At 40.0% G+C, this 14,170-nt stretch overlaps 1 protein-coding gene across 5 annotated transcripts in view; it reads left to right on the top strand.

Annotated features, from left to right (window-relative positions):
• Nucleotides 1–10,755, top strand: part of LOC115028233 (tyrosine-protein phosphatase non-receptor type 12) — a 39,766-nt gene extending 29,011 nt beyond the window's left edge. The window contains exons 13-18 of one of the 5 annotated variants that reach the window (XM_029461841.1): nt 700–871; nt 1,108–2,050; nt 6,590–6,661; nt 8,419–8,472; nt 9,828–9,911; nt 10,301–10,755. In XM_029461841.1, the coding sequence (XP_029317701.1) occupies nt 700–871; nt 1,108–2,050; nt 6,590–6,661; nt 8,419–8,472; nt 9,828–9,911; nt 10,301–10,362 (1,387 nt within the window). In that variant the 3' untranslated portion in view covers nt 10,363–10,755. Of the gene's footprint in view, nt 1–699; nt 872–1,107; nt 2,051–6,589; nt 6,662–8,418; nt 8,473–9,827; nt 9,916–10,300 lie in introns of all 5 variants that reach the window. The other 4 variants (XM_029461842.1, XM_029461843.1, XM_029461844.1 and 1 more) reach the window with 4 other exon arrangements.
• The last annotated feature ends 3,415 nt before the right edge of the window (nt 10,756–14,170 follow it).

Below are 14,170 nucleotides of genomic sequence, written 5' to 3'. Positions count from 1 at the left end.
TTCACTGAACTCACTAACAGATGACCTCTTGTACCCTTTTGTATCTGAAACAAGAATTAATTGTGTCTTTTTTTTTTTTTTTAAACACTACTTTTTTGCTATGAAGAAAAGAATCAAAGCAGGATAGAAATGAATACAATGCTCTAATAAATACCCCCTTAGGAAATCTTCAACTGTGCACTGCAGTTCCAGAAACATTAGATATACAATGCATTTGGAGGGATACACTCTGTAGTGGTGAAGCAGAATGTTGTCAGTTTGCATCACCACATCACGTCAACCTTAAACACACACACAATATGGTCAGAGGACATATCATTTGTCTACTTTCCTTTTATTAATTTCCCCCCCCTGCCACCTAGTGGTGGAAGACTAAACTTCACAACATGATCAGAAACTCCCTTTTTAGTCTCATTGACATGTTAAATACATTACATGGAAGTTAATTTCATCATTCATTTTTTAGACAGAGAATAATTTAAAAGTCAATTTAACTTCCCTAATTGCCTGAACCACAGTCTTCTGTTTGCTTCTTCTTCTCTCTTTCTAAAGCAAATATGTTAGATTTTGTCTTTTAACATTCAAACCACTTGTATTGTAGCGTAAAAGCAAAAATATGTTGATCTCTGTGAACGTGCAGTTCTGGCTTTGACTTTGGGGTTTTAATTATGTTCTCTCTTTCTTTCTGTCTCCGTCTAGTTCCCAGGCAGAAGGTGATGTGAAGGAGGAGATACTCCAGCCCCCGGAGCCTCACCCCGTACCCCCCATTCTGACCCCTTCTCCCCCTTCAGCCTTCCCCACCGTCACCAACGTACGGCAGGACAATGACCGCTACCACCCCAAACCTGTCATACACGTCCTGGCTACGCAGGTCGGTCTGCTTGTTTTTGTCCATCTCTACAACGTGAAGTTTGTTGTGTAATTAACTGCACAGCACACATCTACGTAGTGTTGTGGTTTCTTTGCAGACTGCTGGATCAGCTAGCCCTAAATACTGACTCTTGACTCCCGTTCATGCCCCAACACATGGACGACTTATTTTGTTTTCTAGGTGATGCTACATTTGCAAAAGGTGCTTAAATATTTTCCTTTCCTTTTTCCTGTCAGAATAAGGACACGGACCAGCAGCAGAAAACGTCAGAGGCCGGTCCAAACAAGCAGACCAGTCCCGCCGAGCAGAAAGACCAAAGTCTACTAGGTGGAAAACAGCAGACCCAGGTCTCAAATCTAGATCTCAACGACAACTATAACAACAAATCGACATCGACAAAATCGGAATCGGGCCAAACTCAGACTCCCTCCTCGCCGCTCTCCCCAGCTGTTGAATGTTCTGGTGTTCCTCGCATCGAGAGGAAGCTGAGCATTGAGATTAAAAAGGTGCCGTTACAGGAAGGACCTCGTAGTTTTGACACTTCCTCCTCCATGGGAGTAGCAGGCGGAATAGGCAGCAGTTCAGCCAATAGCGCAGTAGTGCTGCAGAGAACCCACGCCTTCAAAGCCCGTTCTGGCCAATCCCTGCTGACGTCTAGCTCCTCGCTGTCGGAGGACTCGGGCACGGAGGGAGGAGCAGGTGGATGTGGGGAGAGTCATACAGACGGAAGCGTCCTCGCCAGACCAAACCACCTCCCCGTGAAGAGTGAGAAGGGGGAGACGCACGGAGGGGAGAAATTGGAGGTGAAAGCCGGCCATGCAGCGTGGGCTCAGACCTGCAGCAGCCCTGACAAACAGTTCCCCAAAACCGCGTCCTCGTCTTCCTCCTCAGACCGCGTCGCTCCATCCTCATCCTCCTCCTCCCACCTCTCCTCCTCCTCTTCCTCCTCCTCCTCCACTCCCGTTAGGACTGCCCTGAGCTTCACCAACCCCCTGCACTCCGATAACTCGGACGAGGAGGGGGATGGCGAGATGTCCGGAGGAAAGGAGGGTTATCGTACTAATGTATCCACGGCGACGGCCATGGTAACCGCATCCCCTCACCACGGCGAGCAGCAGCCGGTCCGGAAGGTGTTGCCCATGTCGATCGCAGGGCAGAGCTCTCCGTCAACCACAGCAAGTATGTCAATCAGCTGCTTTGATTTAATGAGTGGATCTAATTCTCTTTAACTAACCGGCTGCTTTCCTGACATAATCAATTAACAGCTATACAGAAAGTCACTGGATTACCTAAATAAATCAGATCGAGGCTTAGCCCACACGTACGTTGGTATTTTTGTTAACGGAGTTTTCTCCTCCTTGGCTCTAAAAACAAATCCCAGATAAAAACTTTAATTAAAGCACTGTCAAAGCCAGTTGCCATTTACCAAAATACAGTTTGATGGTTCATGAAACACTGAAGGTCATACCAGCTCAGTTAGACTCTCGTTAAAGGGGAAGAGCACATGCATTAAAATTTCCAAAATGTTATTACCATGACCTAGGAAAGTTAAATCAATATATGTGAACATGAGCTTCTCTCTCTCTCTCTCAACGCCAGAAAGTAAGTTTCAAACGTGTGATGTCATCAGGTAGGTCTGGAGCTGCTCCATAGACAATGAATGGGAAACTGATTTTGTGGACCAACAGGACATTTATTTTTCTTTAATTAGTTTATTTCTATTGTAGTTTTATAGTTCAACATCTTTTTAATTCATTGTCTATGGAGCACTTTATACTCTATGACACATTTGAGTTTCAGCACTCTAGTTTTTGGATTTGGGAGAGAGTTGTTTGTGTTTACAGATATTGGACCGTCTTAGACCACAGGAATAACATGTATGCATTTTGAAAATGGGCATAGTTCCCATTTAACTGCGTTATTATCCTCACACACATACGCTCAGAGAAACCACACGGCAGAGTCATTTTCTGTGTCGGTAAGGAGACAGAGGTCTCAGACAACACACCACATGCTAATGATAACTTGTATCTGTCAACAAACACTACTGTTCTCACTGCTGGGTTATGACTGAGGCAGAGAGACGAGGAGGAATGGAATAACAACAAAAGAGTGAGAGAGACTGAGAAACGGAGAGAGATAGTTCCAGTGAGTCTCATTTCAAGCATGGCTGTATAACTAATTGGTTGGTTTGCGAGGAATGCTGCAAACATCTGTCAAAACAACTCTTCTCTTTCTCTTTCAGCTTGTGTGTGTTTGTCTAAGTGAGTGGGTTTGATAACGGGGGAAAGAAATGAAAGAAATCCAGTTTTTGTGTGTTTCAGTGCAGTTGTGTGTGTGTGTGTGTGTGTGTGTGTTGTGCATGTTGGATGGTGAAGGATCAACACTGCATGAGACTGATAAATACACATTGGCCAACTCTGCGCACTTTGTGTTGCACAGAGCTGTTTGTGCATCGGCGTGGCCTCACTGTCACGATCGCAGCTATGAGATGTGGTTTTAATCTTCTGGGGTGTAAAGACTGAGATCGCTCCTTCTTCTTTGTCGATTTCAAAATGTTGAGATTTTGAAATCAGATTCTTGCTGTGATTGGAGCTGACATGGAATGGTTTGAAGTGGACTTTGGCTTGGAATGGTTTTGATGTTGAATGGGTTCAAAGCTTGTTGAAATAAGGCTTCACTGCATCGTTAAATATTTGGATTGAACTGTTAGAGTGCATCATGTGAATCGATGAATAAATCAGTCAAATAATAATACCAAATAGTCTCTAATGAATAAAAATAGCCATAGGCTTTTAAAATGGTGCAGTAAAACAGCTAATTGATGAGCATTTCTATTTAGAATAAATGCACATTACATCATTTTGCCCCAAACGCTCCAGAATATTTATATAATTCCTCCAACATTTCCCTCATGGAACACAATTCAGCAGTTCATATAATACTGAATTTAAGAAGAAATTGTGCTCAAGATACATCCTGTGATGTTGCACTGACATAACTCAGATGCAATTTTCCTGCTAGTTTCAGGGGCCAAAGAGAAAGTAAGGTTAAATTACATCGACATGGATTTTTATTGTTACTCATTTATACTAGAGAGCCACAAGACGCACTTTAAAGTGGTGGAAAGAAATGTTTTTACACTAGAAAGCTACATGTTTCTGTAATCAAATACAATTCAAATGTTATGGTAGCCATTTAAATGTCTGACATCATACATCATGCCCTCCTAAAGTATTTCCAATATTTAAAATAAATGCAAAAATATGTCCCTCAGTCCCTCAGTGGACTGATTTGTGTTTTGGTCTGCTTGGCTTTCTGGCACATTACTTATTTGGGCTGCGGTCGCGCTTTGGAATCGGTTATGAAACGCCGGTGGCTGCTTTGTTTGATTGGTTGCAAGAATCTAACGACTGCTTGTTGATGAGTTGCGTTGAGCAACTTGCTGCTTTGCGGTTGGTCATAGAAAGCTGGTGGCTGCTTGTCTTGTTTGTCGAATTATCAATTTATCAATCAAATTGTATTTATCCTGCACATTTCATATAGGTTAGTGCAGTTTTAAAATGCTTTAGCAGTCAGTTGGAAACTAATGAAAAAGCAGAAATATAAACCGGTTAATAAAAAGGGAAAACAATGCAATTAAATATATAAAACATCACAAAGCTACGAGATGAATACATTTCTCCCTCTCCTGTTTAAACAAGTGCTATACAAATGATGAGAATACAACATAAATATAGCAATAAAAAACTTGCCAATCAGGATATTTGCTATCAGTGTAATTAATGTTTTGTAAATCAGTATCCAATTATTTTTATTATTATTGTTATTATTAGCAGCTGAAGACATTAACATTAACTTGCTAAAACCAATTCAGTTTCTGTTTATTGAAACACAACCAGCATCACAAGAAGACGAGGTGAACTGTACCGTCCCTCTGTTGGTAACAGTAACGGCCTTAAAAGATGTGTCTTTGTCTTTTTAAGATGGATTTTGTAATTGCATTGTTAACTGCACTTTAGTTTAGATTAGGAACAACGGTGTAATTTGGCTCTCGCCCCCTCATCGCTTATAGTGACATTAACCTGAGGTTTTCCTGAAAATGGTGCCTGCTAGATAAACTAGCGTCTAGCCTCATTATCTTTAGCTAGTTGTACCTAATACATTGCCATTACTGTAGATCAGACAATTAGCAATAAAAACGGCTTTATTTTAGGGTCAATATGTGAGGCTAACATTTTATAATAATGACATTATGCTCATGGACAAACACATCTCTTTAAAGGCAATACCGTGACCCTTCAGAGCCTCAGAGGTAATTCCAGCTGTCCTGCTGCCTCCCCCCTCCAGATAAATGGGAGGAAATATAATTAAGGGGTCAGGTTTCCTTAAGAGACCAGCCAGGTCCCGGTGAGAAAGAGACGGGCACACACTCATGACCGATTATAAGGTCATTAATTCAAAATGACTTCTTAAATATTGTGCTTGAATTAAAAAGAGCCATATTTATTATAATGGATTAAACGTGGCTTTCTATCAAGGAGAACCACTTAAAGTTATTATTGTCAGACAGCAGGCGCTTATCGTAAACGTAATGACCCATGAGTCATTTTCCAAAGCAACGTTAAAAGACAGCATTGCCCACAGAGATAGATATGGTCTAATAATGCTCCATTTGAAGAGGATACAATCAGGAGATGTAGTCATGGCTGACTGGAGAATGTCAATGATTTTAGATGCAACTCAATCTGCTGCGTCATTAACTTAACCCCACATTTATTATTAACCAGAAATTAAGCCCCAGTCCCAGAAATTAAATGTGAATTATTATTTATCATTACATATTCCTTTGAGAGCGGTGACATGTCAAACACAGTCCTGACACTCAGAGGGAGCATCAGTATCAGCGTTGATGAGAGCTCAGTATTATATGAATTTTGTATTAAACATGTTGTATTAATTAAACTAATTAATTTGTCTCTGTTACATATACCATGACTGATACTTTTAGTTACTTGTAGTCGCTCACAATCAATGAAAAAAGATGATAAAGATGTAGAATGCAAAAATATTCAGGGACAGTATATCCAAAGCACTGAATACAGACACTTATGATATATTCCGAATATTGTTTATGAATAAAAACAGTACATTAGTTTTGTCTGTTTGCATTTACCAAAGAACACAAATAAAAATGACAATAATAATCATAAAAAGAATACAAAAAATAAATACATATATTCTATACTGCATATAATAAATAAGACATAAGGAAAATAAACATATTAATAATTAGTTTTTAATATATATATATATATATATATATATATATATATATATATATATATATATATTATATATATATATATATATATTATATATATATTTATATATATAAAAAGTTAATTCAAATAACAGTATATTGTAAATTATGACAAAATGCAGTCAAATATTTTTCTATATTTGCATATCTATGTTTTAAATTTACCTTGCAAGCTGACCAGAAAGATTTTTTAAAACTTTTTATAATAAAGCAGTTTATATCACTTTGTCTTTCAAATGTGCCGTAATTATTAGAGAAGGAATCAAAGAAACACTTGTTATGAGTTCCAGCCCTGTTCTTTGCATCGTTTACATTTGACTGCCGATCTCTTGTCTTTCTTATCGGGGCCAGTGATTAACGTTGCTTCTCATTTAACCTCTGACCTTTTAACCAAGACTGCTGGGACAGCGATGACTCCCCTCCCCCCCTCCCTGCGAGGACCCCTGAGTCCTTCCTGCTGGCCACAGGTGCGTTTGCATTGGTCTAGATTCACAGGTGTGTTTCCAGGGCAGTGGATTCACTGGGTCACTTCCTGGGTTCTGGTGTTTGTTTTTTTATAGCTGGTCAAAGAAGGTGGATCAATGAATAAAAGACTTTTCGAATCATATGCTTAGCAGTGTGAGTGAAACCATCACCAATGGTTATTTGATGCAGTCTGAAGCCTCTGATATGAGCTGGAAAAAGGAGGAACATCATTTTCGATTCTCATTTTATCTGCTGCACTTATCTTACAATGTATGATCAGGCCTCGGTCTCTCATGCTTTCTTCAAATAGAAAATGAACACGCATATCGCAGGTATCAGACCTGCGTCCTCTCTCTTAAATAACTCAGCCACCCTTTTGCCTTGTTGTCTTTTTTTCCTGTCTAGTGTTCTGAGTGTATATATATATATATATATATATATATATATATATATATATATATATATATATATATATATATATATATATATATATATATATATATATATATACACACAACCACATAAGATGAAATGGACTACTTTGTGCATTTCTTTTGTGAGACGCTTTGTTAGTTTTACAACACTAGGGGGCACCATTGGTAGTATTTCAGACGTGCAGTGTTTTAGGAAAGGCTTTGGAAGAGAGTATGATCAGTGACGAGCTGAGTCCCAACCCGTACTACATGCATGAAATTGACAAAATAAAGTATACTCCATTGATGATGACATCCAACATGTCCTGTCTCAGTGTTCCTATTACTGCTGATGTGGATCAAAAAGCTGGGGACAGAATCATTCCTGTACAAATGCTGTTTAAATATTCTGCTTCTAGAAGTAGTCCGCTTACAGTGTTTATTTCCAAACATAACAATACATGTATTTATACTTTTACATTAGGCATGGATAACCTGCCATGTGGCTTAGTAGCCTGTTTGCACTGGTACTGTATTTGTAAACCGCACAATACTGGCTATAGCCTAATTATAATTTGAACTGCATTAAACTATATTTTATATACAGTAGTGAATGTCCTGTTTTATAGTGTATTTGAACAGTACAGTAATTTCATTTGCGCAGTAATATAAAAAACATCGATACTGTATTTTAAAAGTCGATAGAATTCAGTAAATAGCTGTCCATTTAATTACTTTATACTCGTATAATAAATACAGTGTACAAATGTCAATTAGATGGTAATCTGCTTGAGAAGTACGGAAATAAAAGGATTATAATCATCTGCTTATCGGGATCAATTTGACCCCATCAGATGTGTGTATAAATCAGTGTGTGGATTTCTTGTGTCCACACAGTGTACTAGAAAGATGAGTACTGTACACAGTTAGTGTGCAGTATGGAGTTGGGGCACAGCATTGGTTTATCGCTTTAGTAGTGATTTAGTGGGTGTATAGATGGATAGATGTAGAGGAATGTATTATAGGTACAGCTACGCAGTCTTGAGGCTTTAATATCATTTCATAATGTGTCTCCTTATTGTCATCATCTGCTTTTTATGATCAAAGAAGGATCCTAGCGATCACTTGCGTACACTGACTCGTACAGATGAGCAGAAGGCCTTACTGCACCTTTTGTTGGGTGTTTTTGTCTCCCCACTGTAAGGCTGAAGTATTGAGGAGAGGTTGGTTTAACAGAGCAGAGAGTTTGAAAGGTGTGAATGTGTGTCGAAGTTAAGTTTTTTTTATTGATCTGTAATCAGTTCTTTCTTAGTTAAACTCTCTGTCTGTTGCTCTCTCTCCGTCAGACCCTCTGGACGGGAAAACGTCAGCCTCGGCTGAATGGAGCGGTTCAAATAAAGGTACGACGGCGCACGACATTGTAACTTGTCTCTTTGTCTGTGTGCTGCTCTGTGCAGAGGAGTCTCTGCATGTTTGTCCTTGTGTGTTTATGCGTATTCACAGTAGTTAGTCAGCGGAGCAGAGCTGGAAACAGACCTTCAGTGTTTTACAAATTAGCCTGCGCACGATAAGACTGACAGCATTTGTCAAAAGGGCAGCTGAGAGAGCGAGAGAGCGAGTAATAACGAGACAGAGAGATACAGGAGGACAGAGAAGGGGAGAAGATAAAACATGTCTATCGAGTGGTGAAATGTAAAATGTGTGTGTATGCTTATGAGGGATGAAACTGCCAATTTCGTGCTTCAGCAGTTTCAGCATGTGTGTGACGGAGACAGAATAATCGAAAGGGAATAACTGTTGGACTTGAATTCTGTAATGATTTGTTTTCACTAGCTATGACTATAACTCGATAGGAGCATTTATAAAGAATAAAGGCTGTATTTTAATTTTCCTGCTTAAAGGCTGGCCTTTAAATGTCATGAACTAAGTTTCTTAACCGCTTATTAGTGTGTATAACTTCACAGTAATGTTGATATACTCCTACATGTGGGTGTGATGTGGGGTTTTGTGCATTGAAGCTGAAAGGTGTGGTGCAGCTCAAATGAGGCTTTTGAGCCTGAGGACTACACGTGTTAACTCAGCCAAATGTTATTACATAAAGAGATATCAAGTCAAACCTGATGATTAAATACACTGTGTACTAGCATTTAGTCTTTTCAGTACAAACTACATTGACGTTAAATGGTCATAATGACATAGAAATAACGTTTGTAATTATTGTAACATCAGTGAAACTAATGCAGTTTACAGATCTGAAATCTCCAACACCTCCTGAGCACTTAAAGGAATAATTCACCTACAAAGATTATGATTGGAACATCAATTGCTTAGTTTTTCTTGCATGCCTTCACAGTGAACGAGAAATCCAAAAACTGTGAAAGTTCTTGCGTTTAAACACAGCAACACTACATCAAATCCTCCGCTTACGATCTCTCACACGACTCGTGCAGTTTAAACAGCCTGCTTCCCAAACACATGCATTTTCCCGAAAGACCTTCCTATTTCAAACGCTTCCGTGTAAACGGTGCTCGCACGGAGGAGTAGCGTGCCTGCCATTTACTTCATTTCATCGAGACTTTGCACCGTTTTTCTTTGTTCACCGTGGAGGCATGCGAGGAAAAACAAAGTTTTCTTCAAGGTCACACAGGGTCAGTAATTGATGTACAAATGATCTCTTTGTTTCTGACGTATTCCTTTAAACCCACGTATATTCACCCAGCGCTTCCACCCCGTTAATCTGTGTGTTTGTTTGCAGATGTGTCAGAGTGTGTTAAGAAGACATCTCCAGCTGACCCTGCATCTGCTGGCACCACGGCAACAGACAGCAAGGCAGACCTGGGTGGGTAAGTCTGCTGTCTAACCTCTTTTACATGATTTGTCAGTGATCTTGCCTTTTTGTTTTGGATGCTGTCGTTGGTCGGGCTTCTACTAGTCATTCACAGATATCATTTGCACAAGTAATGATTTTTATAGTCTCTGTGAAAGCAAGCCTTTCTGACAAACATGTATTTTTTTATAAATGTCATTTATTTTTCTGTGTGTGTGGCATTGCTTTTTGCTGAATGGAAACGTAGCTTTGGGCTGCATATGCAGAAAATGTTTGATATTTTTGAGACCGGGCAAATATTGAAGGCACACTCTCCTCCGGGGGAAGACACGTTTTCTCTATTTCATTCGGTTTAAAGTCAAACAAACCCAGCTAAGAACTTCTTTCCCATCTTCTGTCAGGGTTCGGTAACCGCTGCATTCAGCCCAAAGGCCCCCGGAAACCCCCCCTGGAGTGGACATGATGGAACGTTCCATCTGCCCGTCCACCTACAGTGTCCTCCCTTGTCAGGAGATGGACTCTACCGATCTCATCTGGCTGGTCCAAAAACCTAGTTGATAGATGCTACACAGACAGACGGCACACTTCTACATAGAAACACCTTCTGTGCACCTCCTCCTCCTCCTCCTCCTCTTCCTCCTCCTCAGTCCCTCCTTCAAAGTGCCATTGTGCAAAGCAGAAGAACACTTACTGGTCAAGTGGCTTGTTCATGTTTTCCTGTTCAGCTTGCTGATGTTAGAGGTTTTCGCTGCTCTAGACGCTGACCTGGGATCACTCGTGTTATTTTCCTGTTAATGGTTAAAGAATAATTCCTGTTTTTTGTGACTTGGGAGTACGTTTAAAAAAAAAAGAAGAAAAAAAAAGAAAAGGTCTTGTTTTTCTCTCTCGCTTTGGACGTGTCATGAAAGTGTGTAAGGCTAAGTGAAGAGGGATGAAGGTGTAACCCTTACATGTTGAATAGAAATGTTTCTGTCACGCAAAGATGAGGGGGAAAAGTAAGATTTTTCATCATTAATCAGGAATTATCTTTAATCAGAAAGTTACTGTGGGAAGCTGATTCCTGAGGTTTAACTGAACTCCCAGAAGGGGTCTGCTTCCTCCTACTGAATGAACAACAATCTTCAAAGCGAACCTAGATAATCTGTTACCCATGATGCAACCTCTTCTGTTGGGTATGTGCAGGTTGCCGGGGTGCTCTCTCTCTCTCCGTCTCTCTCTCTCTTTCTGTCTCTCTCTTTCTGTGTGCTGGTGCTACATTATAAAAGATCAGCATAGAAACTAAAAGCACTCGAGCTGACGGTTACTAACCTTTACACGTTTCTCACCTCCTTCGTGGTTTCTTGTTGGATGTATTCCGGTGTTAGCTGCAGTACTTTCAACTCTAGTACTTTATATTTCTATGCTGACCTCCCTCTTTACCAGAGTCATAGGTTGACATAGTTTGGTCATTTCAGTGGACAGTAGCACCTAAATTGAAGGAATTGTTCCACATTCTTTGGGAAACGATTCACTTTCCTGCTAAGGAGTTAAATAAGAAGTTTAATATCCCTCTCATGTCTGTATTTAGAGCTGGAGCCATTTAGCTTTTCACCCCTGCTTTCAGTCTTTATGCTAAGCTAGGTTAAGCGCACGAGCTGCTAGCTATAACATCAGATATACCGTATAGATATAGGAGTGGTATCGATCTTCCCATCTAACTCTCGGCAATAAAGCAAACAATTGTGGAACTGTTCCGTAACGGGTGATGCGTCGCACGTCTACGATTCGCAAAACGTTTAACCAAAGAGTGACCAAATTCCCTTCTCAAATATTTCACAATAAAAGGCTAATATTATTCAGGACACAAAGCAGAAACACGTATCATACATTATCTAAAGTGTAATTCCCAACTCTGTGCCCAATACCTCTGCTTTGTCCAGTCACGAGGGGGTTAATGAGCTTAAAACACATCAGTAATGACCAAACTCATCAGCTCTGCGACTCTGGCTCTCACTGCTGGGACCATGAGCCTGCCTTAGTCTGCCTCTCAGAGAAGACAGCCAATGACAGTCCTCCTTAATTTGGCTTCTCTCTTCCGTTCATTTATCTCTCTGTGTATTTGGTTCCTCTTGGTCGTTACTTGGGACTCAAATTTACTGTTTTTCTGCTGTTGTACCTTTTTCTGATCTCATTCTCCTCCTCGTGTTGGATGAACAACCATGCAAGTCAATTTTATTTTAGCAGCCGGTTTACTCCCAGTAGACCTCAGTGTTTCTGAGTAGGAATGTTATACATCACCTTGTGGGACTTGGCAGTATAAGATAAGGTCTGGTTTCCCATAACAACCACTTCTCTACCAATCAGACTTGAATGGTTTTTCATCTGAAGGCTGAATTTGAAAATCCTACTGTACCTGCTTCTATATGTGTGACAATGACGATAGGGACCCAGGACTACTGCTTATTGTTCTCTGCTAACTTCATTAGCTTACCATAACTATACAGTATATGCATTGTTTTATTAAGATAAAAAAAAAACCTGTACAGGGCAATTTAGGTATATAATATTTCAGATTTTTTTGTTATCTCTTAAATATTCTTATTAACAGAAGATGTAAGACAGTCAGTGCATGATGATGATGATGATGATGATGATGATGATGATGATGATGATGATGATGATTCCTCCTCCCCTACACAGTGTTTCCCTTCAGACTGTAAATTATTCTGCTGCCCTTTTTGTTTTTGCCTCTGGCAAACATTTCAGGGTTGTTTTTATTTTTTATGTTCGAGTTACATGCTTAAAAAGATTGAAACATTTTTTTTGTTTGAATTGGTTGGCAGTTGAAAAGCATTGACTGCCAGCCAGCCCCCTTTCAGATAGCTACAACGGGCTTCGATTAAGATTGTAATAATAATATTAATGATGATGATAATAATAATAATAATAATGGTCGTTTTTTGTAAATGGTATTTTAAAAGTTATTTTTGTATACACTGTTGTTTGTTGCGTCACAAGTCCACTGCTCCCCGCCCACCCCCCCCCCCCGCTCCTCACCTCTCTTCTCACCCTCTCTTCGTCTTTTGATTTTTTTTCACCCATTTTTCCTCTCGGCTCTTTTAATGTTCAACATGCAACAGAGTTAGATCTCCTGCTCTGGACAAGGAACATCTCGTTATTTTTCGCTTCCTTCATACTTCCCCTGCTGTGTTCTCTGTTTTATTCCCCCTCCCACCCTCGCCTCTACCTTTTTAAATTTTAAAAGGTAGTCGTTTTCAACCCGTCTGTGCCAGCAGATGGATTCATTTCAGTAATACATCTCTAACTTGTTAGTGGTTCAAAGAAACAAAATACGCCTAAACTGACGAATAGACATGCTGGGGGGGAAAAACGTCTTTTAAACTTTCTCTTTTGTTTTTCCAATCCTCCATTTCTTTCTGTTTCTCTACCTACCTGACCCCTTCACATGCACACTAGCCTCGATCTCAGAAAAGAGCCCACCTGTGCCTTTAAGTGAGAGCCCGCCCTCCCCTTCTCCTCCAATCATCATTAGCGGCGTGAGCGTGAGCGATGTGATTCGCTGCTGCTTGCTCATCGCCTCCTGTGGGACTCTTTCAGTCCCCCTACACACACACACCTCGTGCCCCTCCTTACACAAACATAAACACACACACAGCCCCAAAATGTTTGTATGTTGCAGAAATCAATCAGTAAAAATGAACATTAAGTGAAGACACGCCTCTTTGTTTTTATTCGTATGAAACAAAAAAGTGCGCACGCACAGGTTGTGTTTGACTGTGTGTGTGAGTGTACGTACAGACAGCTTTTATTTACAAGGCAAGTTAATGGTACAGAAAGCGATTCAGAGCTGTTAATAAAACACTGACTTGTCTTGATGCCAGAAGAAATGAAATGATTTAATTGTGTCTTTACTGGCTAGTAGTTTTGTACATAGTGTGTGTACACTATGTCGATTAATTAATCACTGCAGCTGGTAAAGACACAGGCGCTCACTGTCTTACACAGACACCTTGAAGGTTTCACATTTGTATTCACTTTACACGCATAGAGAGGCACAGCAGGTGGGAAGACATACTGTGATTATTTGCTTCTGCTCACACGTAGACGATGCTCATTTCAGATTAATTATACATTACAATATTTAGTGTGTAATGGTGCAGCAGAACAGCACTGTGTAAGTCCTCTTTGGTTTCACTCATTGATAAAAGTGCCTGTTGCATCAATGGCATCTACAAAACCTGTTGCAGTCAATTTGGAGTAAAGTATAAATA

This window comes from Cottoperca gobio, chromosome 23 (assembly GCF_900634415.1).
Source record: "Cottoperca gobio chromosome 23, fCotGob3.1, whole genome shotgun sequence".
Lineage (NCBI taxonomy): Eukaryota > Metazoa > Chordata > Actinopteri > Perciformes > Bovichtidae > Cottoperca > Cottoperca gobio.
The sequence above is the reverse complement of the archived record's forward strand: the minus strand, read 5'-3'. Positions and strand labels throughout refer to the sequence as shown.